The sequence below is a fragment of the Festucalex cinctus genome, chromosome 17 (assembly GCF_051991245.1).
Source record: "Festucalex cinctus isolate MCC-2025b chromosome 17, RoL_Fcin_1.0, whole genome shotgun sequence".
Classification (NCBI taxonomy): Eukaryota; Metazoa; Chordata; class Actinopteri; order Syngnathiformes; family Syngnathidae; genus Festucalex; species Festucalex cinctus.
In genome coordinates this window covers 10,580,623-10,595,018 of record NC_135427.1, presented here as the reverse complement: position 1 = coordinate 10,595,018, position 14,396 = coordinate 10,580,623, and the positions used below count along the sequence as shown (strand labels likewise).

The 14,396-nt window shown below is 35.5% G+C and overlaps 1 protein-coding gene across 4 annotated transcripts in view; it reads left to right on the top strand.

Annotated features, from left to right (window-relative positions):
- Positions 1-12,625, top strand: part of LOC144004614 (paired box protein Pax-2a-like) — a 33,895-nt gene extending 21,270 nt beyond the window's left edge. For 2 of the 4 annotated variants that reach the window (XM_077501947.1, XM_077501944.1), the window contains 3 exons: positions 8,030-8,131; positions 10,148-10,234; positions 11,369-12,625. In XM_077501947.1, the coding sequence (XP_077358073.1) occupies positions 8,030-8,131; positions 10,148-10,234 (189 nt within the window). In that variant the 3' untranslated portion in view covers positions 11,369-12,625. Of the gene's footprint in view, positions 1-8,029; positions 8,132-10,147; positions 10,235-11,349 lie in introns of all 4 variants that reach the window. The other 2 variants (XM_077501945.1, XM_077501946.1) reach the window with 2 other exon arrangements.
- Positions 12,626-14,396: the final 1,771 nt, after the last annotated feature.

The window sequence follows — 14,396 nt, the reverse complement described above, 5'->3', positions numbered from 1 at the left end:
AAGCGAGAGTGTGTTATTCCCTGCTGGGCCCGCTAATGGAGGCCTGAAAAGGCCTTTAAAGCACGTGTCAATGACACGCAGCGCAATTGCTTTACACAAACGTTTGTCTGGGAAAAAAAAAAACACAATGAAAAGTTTGTCCAGAAAAGTTATTAGCAAAGGGATTTCTTCAACAACAACAGAATGATATTATGAAATTTTATTATGAGACTTTTTCATGATGATAGTATAAGAACAAAGTCATATTATTGCAAGAAAAAATATGCAGTAATATACATGAACAACAGATTTGTATTTAGAGAAAAAAAAATACATTCTAGATAGATTAGACTCAAATTTTTCAAGGAAAGTGGACGATTACAAGAATTTTTCTTGATATGCAAATTTTTAGATGTTAAATAAGTTAGAATTAGGGATGTTCGAATCAAGGGGTGTTAAAAAAAAATCGATTCGGCAATATATCGCGATACTACAGCACGCAATTCTCGAATCGATTCAATAGGCAGCCGAATCGATTTTTTAACATCCATTTTTGATGGAAAAATATTCAACAAAACGTCTAAAATTCACACCTTAAGCATGGAAGAATGTTATATTAATGGAACATTAAGCCTTTATATCTTATTTAAACGCTGTTCAAACATGAAAAATGTTACAACCTGTTTGTTAAATGCAGTGGCTTACAGTTATAAGTTTCAGATTAATAAATAATACATTTTCATACAAATCTTACAGTGTACATGTACAAGTTTACTGAATGGTACTTTATAAATTTGAGTTAAAAAAAAATCGCAACAATCGACTTGTAAATTCATATCGGATTAATCGGTATCGAATCGAATCGTGACCTATGAATCGTGATACGGATCGAATCATCAGGTACAAGGCAATTCACACCCCTATTCGATACCACTTTTTTTCAGACCGATACCGATACCAACTGCCGATACCAGTAGTACATTTTGACAAAAAAATAAAAAATCACTAAAAGATATTTTTAAACAAATATATTTCCTTTAATTTTGACCAAAAAAAAAACAGCACAGTCACTCTTCAATAGTGTTAACGCTCAAAATGAAACACAAAAATGCTCTTTTAGTTTAGGATTCATTTGTAATAAATAAAAGTACAAAAACAAAAAACCCTCAAGTCTTTCTGAGCTTTATTATTTGTTTAAAAAAAAAAAATCAAGTGCAAACTACAAAAAAAAAAAAAAAAAAAAGTTTAACCGTTACTCTCACTTAGTTTTATTCAAAGGTGCAAAACTGAAGCAAAAAAAAAACAAAGCTTAAACTTTTAAATGCTTAACTGTCAGTTGCCATCTGAAACTGAAAAGGTAAGCGGAAGGTTCTTTTTAAGGAACGGAAGCATCTCTGTATTTTCAGCAATCGTCAATTTTGAAGTATTTTCAAACCGGTGAAGTTTTGGTGAAAAGCACAGACATGCTCGTGGGTTCATTGTTGTCAAAACAGGAAGTGCTCCTCATGATTTGCCGTGGTGTAAGGGCATCGGTCGCTCAAAATAAAACACAAAAATGCTCTTTTAGTTTAAGATTCACAATTTTGAAGTATTTCCAAACCGGTGAAAGTTTTGGTGAAAAACTGCTGCAAGCTAGCGCCAGTTACAGGCAAGGAGGACTCACTTAACGTCTTCCGCCTCTGCCATCGGTCGCTTGTACTCGTCTGCGTCACGAGTACTCGAGTACTTGAAAAAAAAAAGGCTGGTATCGGCCCGATACCGATACCTGGTATCGGTACTCGCCCATCCCTAGTTATAATTATAGTCATTTCCACAAGAAACAAAACAAAATGGTGTTTTACAGGTTTTCAAGAAGAGATTTGAAAAATAAAACTGCAGAAAACTGGCTCAGTTTAGAACTAATACAGCTGCTGTTTCATTTTCAATAAGAAAGGTATAATATTACAAGTAGTGTCGTTCCGATACCGATACTGGTATCGGCAGAGGTGCCGATACTGCATAAAAACAGTGGTATCGGTATCGGTGACTACTCACAAGTAACATGCCGATACCATTAATTCCAAAGCTAATATAGGATTTTGGATGCGGCATCTTATGTCTTGCTCGTGCACGACATTCACTGATATGTGACATGTTCACTGCATGCCGATCTAAGATATCCTATTGGCCGTTGAAACCTCTGAACCAATGGCAGGGCAGCTTTTTCATGTTGAGGAAAAAAAAAATTAAAGTATCGGTATGGTATCGGTATCGGCCGAAACTGCAAAGCTGGGTATCGGTATCGGGAGCCAAAAACGGTATCGGAACAACACTAATTACAAGTAGTCATTTTTTCAGAAATTTTCAGAAATATCTTCAGATTTTTCTTTGGGTTTTCGTTAGGGTAGGCCACTAAAACTTTTTTGTGTGACATCATCGGTCCTTTATTTTAAAGTATAAGATTGAAGACTAATTCCACTTTTGGCCGATTCGACATTTTAGGACCATGTTTTGCTGGTTGTTTAGTTATTATACAAAAAAAAAAAAACATCCTAATAGGATATATACCACAAAAGAGGCGGGACTTCCGACTTCCGTGATTTTGCACATGAGCTTTGATTCCGGTCCAGGTTGCGAACGCGCAACCGAGGGTCACAAAGTCGGAAGCACAAGTATTGGGACGCAGTCCACACGTTGAAAACCGAACCGGAGCCAAAGCTGATGTGGAAAAACGGTCCCGCCTCCACCGTGGCATAAACACGGTATATGAGCAAAGGACAGATTTCATTACATTTGGGTGGAGGTGGGTATAAATCCATTTATTTGGGATTTTATTCTCACATTTCCGTTACGTTCCACTTGCATCAGGGCCAAATGAGGCAGCGACGCAACACATCCACAGGACACAAATCTGCATTTAAACAATTTTACTGCATTAGCTTTGTAAAACACATTACTGCCACCTACAGGACTGGAGTGGAACATTTAAGCGTATGTAATCTATTGAGTGTTATTTGGTCGCTCATCTTTTTCATTGGTTAAACAACACCTGTTGCTTTACTGTGCATATTGTTTTGATGTAATGTCCGCACAAACGCGCAGATGAAATATAAGTTTGCTATCACAAACGCAAACTAACCTTTGAGCGCACGTTTGATAACGAGCGACTTTCAGCCAGTGTTTGGGGATTTAAAGCAATTTGGCTCGCCAAAAATTCTTTACTCCCTTGTAATTAATTAGGATGCTGGGATGTTTCACCCCTCCTTTTCTTTTTTGGCTTGTGAACGCCTCAAAGATGGAGGTCAAAGATTTGCGGTTGTTGCGGCGAACATGAAGGTGTCCCTGTCATGCTAGACTGCATCGAGCTAAAGAGGCAGTCGCTAATGGCCTCGCGCCGCTGCCAAATGAAGATGAAGTTTTTGCTGTTGCGCTTCTTGTTGTCATGCTCAAAACTTTCCGGGATTGTTTTGTCTTTGCCAAAGCACGACGTCAGCCGTGATGACCCTGATGAGAATAAGTGGTATAGAAAAGAATTGAACTCTTTTCTTTTTCTCCGTTGAATGAAGTGTAACGGCTTTTGTTAGTCTGAAGATCTAGGAACAGCTGGTGTAGAAGCACCGCATGTTGCAGTACTACCATAAACCACGGGGGGGGCAGTGTTGCAATTGGAAGTCAATAATTGAGTTACATGTCAAAGAAAGAATCGTCATATTTTTAGGTAGCTAACGTCCTGCCTCATCTATTCTTCCCTCCTTCCTCTCTTTAGTTTTTCCTCTGGTCTCTTGAGATCTCTTTAATTTGTTGGAATTTAGAGGCTTCTGGGGTTGGCGTAAGACTTTGATTTTGTAACCATGGGGAAGGCAGGAAGTGTTTGGTTGGTGCTGGATTTCACTTTGATTTATCTTTCTTTTCTTTTTATCTTTTCTGACCTTTTCTCTGGTCTCCTGACCGTTTGAACCTCACGACTCTGGCGAGACTCTGAAATATCTGGTTAACTCATTCACTCCCAAAGACTTATTTATACGTTTTTTAGGTTTTTGCTTGCTAGAGTTTTTGTATGAAGGCTTTGATGCAGTTTCTGACCTGAAGTGGAAGCTTAAAGCGATGGTAGTTATTACAAAAAAAAAAAAAAAAAAAAAAAAAAAAAAAAGTGTGCTTCATCTGTTTCATTAATGAAAAAAACAACAACTTAAAAACGTGTAATTACGTCTTTGGGAGTGAATGAGTTAAGGTGAAGGGTAATGTGATTTGTATTAGGTTTTAGGTGAATTAATGAGTATAAATTTACACGTATAAGCACGCACGCACACATACGAGTAAAAAAAAAAAAAAAAAAAAAAAAAAAAAGATAAGACGTTGAATCGGTAAGACTACAGAATGAACAATTCTGAGCTCTCTTAAAAAAATAAATAAATAAATAAATTCATGCATTGCAAATTAGAAAAGGTGGTGAAATGAAGTTGCTGCCAATTTATGGTAAAGTATTTTGCGATAAAAAATTTTTTTTTAAAAAAAGGTAACTTAACGTGTTTTAGAGTTTATCAACAGTTGTTGTTGAATACCTCTGCCAAGGAAATTTGTATTTGTTTGCAAAATATTGTGTGGAAAGTTTTGCGACATAGGCCAAGAAAGATGGGCAAACATTTTGGTGTAGATGAAATACTGCACGAAATGCTAACAGACTGCAAATGTCACGTTGCCCAGTAGATCAAATCAACCATAGCTCGAATCGCTGGCATTCAATCTAAAAGGACTGTCAAAAAGGCGGCACCAATAATATAGAGAAGCCCATCTTTTAATGAGAATCTCTGTTGAGGACGCAACAAAAGGCGAGGACGCAGCTAATGAGGCTATCGTGGCCGTAAACAGCAACAGTTGCCGGGCGCCGACTCAAATTCGCCGGAAAATAAGCAATAAATTCCAACGTGTCCTTCAGTGACTCAAATCTTTCCCAAACCTCCTTGGCGGAGGTAATCAACGACTAAAGATGGGATTGACTTCCTGTTTGAAAGGTTAGAGGAGCAATCACATTTCCCAATGAAGGGTTAACCAAGAAGGACTGTATTGATGCCCTGATCAAACTTTGGATCGGTACCACGGTTAGCATTGATCTGGCATCGGCTACTCATGTCTGATGCAAATACTGTCAATCGCGGTCGCAGTGATTTTCAGCTAGAAATCCATCTGGCTGCCGTCGTGCAAAGACATGGTTGGCTCACTTGCGACAATTGTGACCAGTGTGTCTCAAATACACACGGATACACAATAGGCCTCACCGCTGGCGAACCAAAACACTCCACCCACCCTCAGCACTCCCACGACTCCCTTTGACGCGAGTGCACTGGCTTGTGGCAAACTAATTCTTTTTGTGGGCCTAAAATGGCCTCCCGCTTAGGCACATTTACCAGACTGGTCTTAGGTTTTAGACACACACGTTCGATTGTATTTTGATCTGTAGTCTCTTTATTACACAAATAAATAAATTAATTATTTTTTATAAAATAACATTAAATTATATTATATATAGAGCTGTCAAACGATTAATTTTTTTAATCAGATTAATCACATCTTAAAATTTTGATTAATCACGATTAATCGCTTCATTAAAAGGGCTTTTTATCAACATTTTTTAAATCAGTTAATTACTTGCATAATTTTAAAGTGGAAAAATATGACCCCAATCGTTTGACATGAGAAAATATTCTGAATGTCACACACAAACATTTATGAAATGCTTCTCTTTAATACATGCTTATGTTTATTTGTTCAAACACAACCTGTGCTACCTTTAACGTAGCCATCTTGTGTCAAGCTAAAGGATCATCTGCGGTCAAAATTAATAGTGTGATTTATCTGCGTTAATACATGATTAATACGATCATTTTTTGTGATTAATTAATTAGTTAACGCTTTAACTTTGACAGCACTAATTATACATTATAATATTTTTTACATTATACATTATACTAGAATATTTTATATTATATGATATATTTGATTATATTACATCACATTTTATTTTAACATAATTTAATTCACATATTAGAAATTTTGCTCAAGTGCTAAAGGGGTTATAGCGCCATCTGTTGCTTTGGCATGCAATTGACCAAGTTTTTCAAATCGAGATTGTATTATATATATATATATATATTTATTTATTTATTTATTTTACAAAGTAAGCAATACATTTGGGCAAAAATCCAGTAATTTTTGTAGTTTTCCCTATCAGAAAAGCAAAATTGGAAAGAGCAGTGTTACTCTACTCACTACTTTTTGGGTCGCAATGTAAACTATACCTGAAGATGTAGTAGCTCAACAATGTCTCGTGCATCTCATTGATTTCAAATATTCTTCCACACATCTACGCTAACGCTTCATAAACAGACAACCTTTTTTTTTTTTTTTTGTGGCATCGTGTCCTCATTAAAGTTCCATCGGGAGAGTCGGGTTTTTTTTTTTTTTTTTTCTTGCTCCCCCTTTTGAGCCCTCGCCGCCACAATATAGCGGGGCCACTGGTCCACAATGGCGCCTGTGCAGATTGAGGTTACGTGCCGCACTCCCAAAAAAACATCCCCGCGGGCCAGCGAGGACGACCCGAACCGTCACTCTCAATTACGGAGCTGAATATGTGCAGACGCGCTGGTGGCGCTCCGCAGAGGGGGGGCCGCGGGCTCAATCCCCCGAAAGGCCACGGCGCAACAGAGCTGAATCAGCAAAGAGTGTAACATGTATGCAACATATAAACACTAAATTCATTCCATTGGTCAGTTTCCAAGTAGTCAGGATTTATTGTTTTCATTACGTTCACTAATTAAAAAGAATCAAAAATGTGTAATTCTAATTTCTGTATGAAAAGCAATTCAATTCTAATGATGCTGAACAGTTTTTTGCATTTGTGTTGAACTTTTCAATCCATTCAAGAGTACTTTTGCTTGATAGTGTTTTTAGCAATTGACTTTAGTTTCCTAAAAATCTTTTTTTTAAGTATATAATGGCATTCTGTTCTTGTCATTCACATCAATGTTTGCCAATTAAGAACATTTACGATATAAGCAATGGGCTCGTAAAAAAATAATTAGTTTAAATAACTAAGAAAATTATCAAATTATTTGTATGAAATTTTACTAAATTATTGTTCTGCATTTGAAAAGAAAGATTAAAACAGACTTATTTTGTTTAAAAAAAAAATCCGGAAGAAAACCCTCAAATTATTTGTATGAAATACTACTAAATCCTTGTTTTGAATTTAAAACTAAAGATTAAAAAGACTTATTTTGTTTAAAAAAAAATAAAAATAAAAAAACGCAAGAAAACCCAAATCATTTGTTCGGAATACTACTAAATTCTCTTGTTTTGCATTTGAAAAGAAAGATTACAAAAAGACTTTTGTTTAAGAAAAAAAGCAAGAAAACCCTCAAATTATTTGCTCAAAATACTACTAAATTCTTGTCTTGCATTTGAAAAGAAAGATTAAAAGAGACTTATTTTGTTAAAAACATTAAAAAAAAACAAGAAAAGCCTCAAATTATTTGTATGAAACACTACTAAGTTTTTGTCTTGCATTTGAAACGATTATAATGGACTTATTTTGTTAAAAACAAAACAAAACAAAAAAAAACAAGAAAACCCTCAAATTATTTGTACAAAAAGCTACTAAATTCTTGATATAGCATTTGAAAAGAAAGATTACAAAAAGACATTTTGTTTAAAAAAAAAAAAAAAGCACAAGAAAACCCTCAAATTATTTGTAAAAAATACGACTAAATTCTAAAGAAAGATTAAAACGGTCTTATTTTGTTTTAAAAAAAAAAATGCAATAAAACCCTAAAATCTTTGTACAAAATACAACTAAATTCTTGGTTTACATTTGAAAAGAAAGATTAAAACAAAAAAGTGAAGCTCACAGTTTTGGAGTCATTTAGTTGGCTTCTCCCAAAAAATAAAAAGTGAATCTTAAATAAAATGGGATTATATCTTATTTGTTGTCATTCAAATAGCAAAACTTTATTGCTATTTTCTTCAGTGTTAACAAAGCATGTCTGGTTCTTTTGTGTCATGTTTGTCTGCTCAGGTCGGGACATGGCCAACACAACATTACCCGGGTACCCCCCTCACGTTCCCCCCACAGGCCAGGGCAGCTACCCGACTTCCACGCTCGCTGGAATGGTTCCTGGTAAGCGCCAATTGCAAACTTGACGTCTACTCTATTTGCTGATATGTTTATGTCGAAATGACATATGCGTACTATACAGACTGTATATATTGCGTTAAATATAATGGTCGCCTCCATACAATTTAAACCCCTTGTTGAGGTTCTAATTGCCCCATTAAAAAAAAAAAGTTGGTTGACATAGAAAAGTTTAATGAAGGTAATCATAAAATGAGAATTGCTATTTTTTTTCCAGCAAGTTAAAATGAGCATGACATCACATCCCCCCCCCCCAAAAAAAAAAAAAAAATGTAGGTAGCAAAGTCCTGAATTTGAATTCCAGGAGTTTGACAAATGAAAAATTTCAGCCCCCATTTAAAAAAAAAAAAAAAAAGGTTGATATAGAAAAGTTTAATGAAGGTAATCATAAAATGAGAATTGATATTTTTTTCCAGCAAGTTAAAATGAGCATGACATCACCCCCCCCCCCCCCCCCAAAGGAAAAAAAATAAAAAAATAAAATAAAATAGCAAAAAAAAAAAAAAAAAATAGCAAAGTCCTGAATTGAAATTTCAGGAATTTGACAAATGAAAAATTTCAGCCCCATTAAAAAAAAAAAAAAAAAGTTGGTTGATATAGAAAATCAATAATTAATAATCATAAAATGAGAATTGCTATTTTTTTTTCAGCAAGTTAAAATGAGCATGACATCACAGCCCAAAAAAAAAAAAAAAAAAAAAAAAAAGGTAGGTAGCAAAGTCCTGAATTGGAATTTCAGGAGTTCGACAAATGAAAAATTTCAGCCCCATTAAAAAAAAAAAAAAAAAAAGTTGGTTGATATAGAAAATCAATCATTAATAATCATAAAATGAGAATTGCTATTTTTTTTTCAGCAAGTTAAAATGAGCATGACATCACAGCCCAAAAAAAAAAAAAAAAAAAAAAAGGTAGGTAGCAATGTCCTGAATTGGAATTTCAGGAGTTCGACAAATGAAAAATTTCAGCCCCATTAAAAAAAAAAAAAAAAAAAAAGTTGGTTGATATAGAAAATCAATAATTAATAATCATAAAATGAGAATTGCTATTTTTTTTTCAGCAAGTTAAAATGAGCATGACATCACAGCCCAAAAAAAAAAACAAAAAAAAAAAGGTAGGTAGCAAAGTCCTGAATTGGAATTTCAGGAGTTCGACAAATGAAAAATTTCAGCCCCATTAAAAAAAAAAAAAAAAAAAAAGTTGGTTGATATAGAAAATCAATAATTAATAATCATAAAATGAGAATTGCTATTTTTTTTTCAGCAAGTTAAAATGAGCATGACATCACAGCCCAAAAAAAAAAAAAAAATGTAGGTAGCAAAGTCCTGAATTTGAATTCCAGGAGTTTGACAAATGAAAAATTTCCGGTGCAAATTCCGCAAGAGAAACGTACCTCGACTTTCTCGCCTCACTCCAGTTGTCGTGCGACGTTCCAGACCGTTCACCCTGCACACAAGGAATGAGATTTAGTGTCGGGCGCCAAACACTGTTAAAGCAAAGCCATTCCTCAACCGGCTTCATATAAATTACGGCCTTTATTGTCTCGTAAAGGAAGCAAAGGTGTCGAACCGTCGCTGTCGCGCTCGCCGACACTTCCCTTTTCTCCCGTGAAATTCAGTGGCGAAAAAGCTCAAAGCAAGATTTATGGCGCTGAACGCAAAATGTATGCATGGAACAGTTTATTAATAACACTCTCCATTTATTAGTAGACCGTCTCGGAATTAAAAACGGGGGGAAGAAGAACGGGTAGATATCCATAAATGGGACGCGGAAAGGCGGCCTCAGTGTCACCTCCTGTATTGTTCACTGTTGCATAACTTAAGCCAAATGAAAAAGAAATAAATTACGTGCCTGAACGGTCACACGTCGATGACTATCATTTTTTTCCCCCACCTCCTCGACTACCGTGAGAAATGATGGCTGGGGTACGAAAAATGTTTTTTGTCTTGTTTTTTTTTTTTTTTTCCAAGGCATTGAAATTTTAATTGTTGTCTTGTTTTGCAGGGAGCGAGTTTTCGGGGAACCCCTACAGTCATCCACAGTACACCACCTACAATGAAGCTTGGCGATTCAGCAATCCGGCATTACTAAGTGAGTACCGTGGCTAGCTTAGCCTGCTAACTAGCTTGCTAGCCTTCTACTAATTCCAAAGAAAAGTTACTTTGAACTTTCTTTGTTATTTGTTGTTTATGTGTTTATATTTATATATATATGTTCAATAAACTTCAACTAAGTGAGTACCGTGGCTATCTTAGCCTGCTAACTAGCTTGCTAGCCTTCTACTAATTTCACATGCTCCTTAGCTAAGCTAGCTTTTTTTCCCTCCAGATAAATAGGTACTGTTTAGTTGAAAACTAAACAAAAATGTTACCATTTAAATAAAATATATATATATATGTCTTCCTTAAAAGAACAATTCTACAAGTTTATTTCATACTGGATGCAACGTATCAAATATCTTCTTTTACGTAAATTAGATTAGCCACTAACAATCTTGCTAATATACTACCACACACATTTTGGATCATTTCATCACCTCGTTGGCTAATCTTTAATAGAAAAATATGAAAAGACCTTTATGACATTTTTTCACAAAACTCTATTATTCCAAAAAGGTGTCAACAAGTTCATTGTTAGACACAAGTTTACCTGACAAAATGTGTGGAGTCAGTATCCACAAAGATGGCTGACATACCCAACTCCAGAATGCTGTACTTTTTTATAATGTAAAAAAAATATTTTAATATTTGGGTTACGTTGTTTATGACAATAATATTAAAAACAGATTAAAAATATTTATTAAAATATTTAGGATAATTGTGTTTATTATACATATGTCCCTATTAAACCAGTGCAATATTTATTTATTTTTTAATTATCGCAGTGTCAGGATAAATAATCAAAATAAATAAATTGTGATCTTACATTCACTTTATTTAAAAAAAAAATCTAATTTTAACTAAATTATTCATTTATGAGTTCTCTCAATAATTCATCTTATTTGGATTTTTCTAAATTTATTCAGCAGTTATTACTATAATATTAGTTTATATTGCCTTTTTCTATTGCCTTTCTATGTCCTCATATTTCTATACAACGTAAACTTTTATGAAAGTGAGAATTGCTGATAATGTAAATAAAAAAAAAATAAAAAAAAATGCCGTTACTCATCGTTTCAAATGGTGCGTTCTTCTGTTAACTTTCAGGTTCCCCTTATTATTATAGTGCCGCGTCGAGAGGCTCCGTCCCGCCCACTGCTGCCGCTGCCTATGACCGCCACTAGTTACCATGGAAACCAAATCAACCTACAGGACCGCCGCCTCAGCCTCCATATTTGAGCACAGTGAGGACCACAGAGCTCACACGATGAGGCCACTTCAAGATGTCTCCCACTTGATGAACAGTAGACGGTTGCGGAAAAGTGCGACGAACAAAAAAAAAAACGACTCAAATCAGCCATTGTGGATCAATACTGTACATTCCTTTGCTTGGCAGCTCTCAGCAGGGACTGTTTGGGGCTTCAACATGTAGCAGCGGCCTTTTATTTTCCTATTTCTCCTCCCTTAAAAATACTCAAACGAAACGGGAACGCCGCGAGATGAGCCGGCTGCATTTTCATCCATCATCCAGCATGGCGGAATGCCGTGAGAAGATTAGGACTCTGTGATACACAATCAACATGTTTAAAAAAAAAAAAGTGCAGTCGCCATGGAAGCAAGTGGATGTATCTTAATAATATTTTTTATTTCATTTTTTTTTCTCCAATCATTTAAAGGACTAAACTGATGTGTCAGGTTTTGAAAGGCAACATTTTGTGTCCTTTTGTTCTTACTTTTGTTGTTGATTTTGCACTATTTTCAGAGGTTTGCAACACTGGATTATTATTATTTTTATTATTATGCAGGAATCCTTTATGCATATGTGCTTTAGGTTTGGCACTTAAAGCGACTGCTGGATGTTTTCATTTAAGTTGATCAAGTCTTTGGCAGGACAGGATCTAACAGCCATCCCCCTTTGTCGAGAATAAATATTAATTTAAAAAAAAAATGAATTAATTATGAAAGAGTCATTGCTGATGGCCTTGGAGTCAAAATCAGGTCAATGCCTTAACAAAATTAAAAGAAACTGCGTCAAAATTTCAGCCATATAGTTTTTCTTTTTTTGACTGAATGTAATTAATATTTGCCAAAGATTTTTTTTTCGTTTGTTTATTTACAGCAGCCTATCATTAAGATCAGTGTTATTAATATTGTTTTCATGGTTGTTATTATTATTATTATTAGGGACAAGCCACATGCTTCATGAGGAAGTCTAAATGTATAAATTCTATGCAGTGCAGATGGTCATCATATGCATATGAAGCTGTTCAAGGTGCAGTGGGTGGAGTTTATTTAATGTTCATTTGTTGGAGCGTGTGTGACAAAACTTCATGTAAATACAGTAAGAACTGTCTTTCATGTTCATGGGTACTATCTCTTTCATTAATGCTGGTCACAATTGTATAATAATAATAAAAAAAAATGTGTCTGAAATCTTTTACCAAAAACATGGCTATTATTTAATTAATTATTATTGTATTTATTTTTTTATTTTAGGCACAAAAAAAAAAAAATATATATATATATATATATGTCGGTCCTTTATTGGGTTCAGGAAAATTACAATCTTCTGAATGTAATAATGTTTTGGGGGTTTTAGATTAAATACATATTTTTGATTATAGATATATATAAATATATCCATAAATAAATATAAATAAATATATATGGCTCCTTACAGCCAACTGAGAGCCTAATCTGGAGCATCACCACTTTGCTTGGGAATTTATATAACGACACAGAGTGCTCCGTAAATTGTGGCAGTCGGGGAAGATGCGTTTTCGGGGTGTAGGCATAGCTAGCCAGCTAGCTAGCTAACTCCCTGCTGGAGTTGTCCAAAAAATAAAAAATAAATTGGCCTTGGAAGAATAATTAAGCAACCCGTAATTGTGCGTCACTGGGCACTGTTTTAGCCACACCCCAAAAAACTGAAATAATAAAAACAGTTCAACGCACTGCAATTAAGTACTGGAGAGTTTTCTGTCTATCTTTTAAACATTATGGCCTTATAAACAAATTGTATTTTACATGGTGTTTAAAAACATTACATGAATTCATTATGTTTTGGCTTTTTATGGCTGTTCCTCTGAGGTTTTTCGAATGTCATGTCGGGCCGCAACAATTGCTCCGTTGGTCCATATATCGCCCGCATGCCATAGATTGCCTAAACCTAAATTAGCGTGCAAAACTGCAGATGTCATGATTTATTTGTTGTTATTTTAGAGTATAAAAAAATGTATTTGTATAAATGTCTCCTACTAACGAGCCCGTTTCGAGACAAATGAAGCGACTTCTCAGGTGTAACCGCGATCACGTGCCTCAGAGGCGGGAGCCGCGGAATGTTTTCTCCGATTCGGATCAGCGAGCAGCGCGTGAAGTGTTTAACCCCTCTCTCTCTCACTCTCTCTCTCGCTCTCTCTCGCGCCGCTTTGTAAAGTTGAATTAATTTTTTTCCTCTCTCTCGTCGCCTCGGAATTCAATTTGCGCTTAAGTTGCAGCCGCTAGATTTATGCGTGAAATCCCTCCTCAACCGCCCCCTCTTCCTCTCACTCTCTCTCTGGAAGCTTATTTTCGCTCTTTTCTTCTCACCGTAATCCCTTCGCCTGGTACGACTTAGTTACGTCGTTATTGATTTACAGCCGGCGGACGCCGTCTCGATTAGCCCTGTGCAATTGGCGGAGGATTTGGGCGCGCGATAAAAAGCACCGCGTACATGTGACAGCACGTCGCGGCTGCTAAATGGGACGTTTAGTGCGCTGTTGGAAAATAAGCGTACAGTACGAGTCCATTTTTCTATTTTCTAGGCCTCAAAACCACACAGACAGTAGAGGTAAGTGACCCATCACTAAATCCCACCTACCCTTTAGTTACTGATGCTCGGGCACTCAAGCTTTTGAAAACTAGTATGACCTCAAGAGAGTAGCGTAATGTCAGCATTTGAAGACCCAGTGTGTTGTCCTTAACGCCATCTAGTGGTCAAAGAATAGCATTAGAAGCATTTGAGCAAACGAGGAATTTTCACATAATTCATCTTTCAATTTCCTCCATTAGCATTCAGCTATTAGCATTCAGCTTTCAGCATTCCCGCGCAATTTCTCCAGAAATTGCACTTTAGTATAATTAGTGATTACTAGACCTACGATTACATGAAAAAT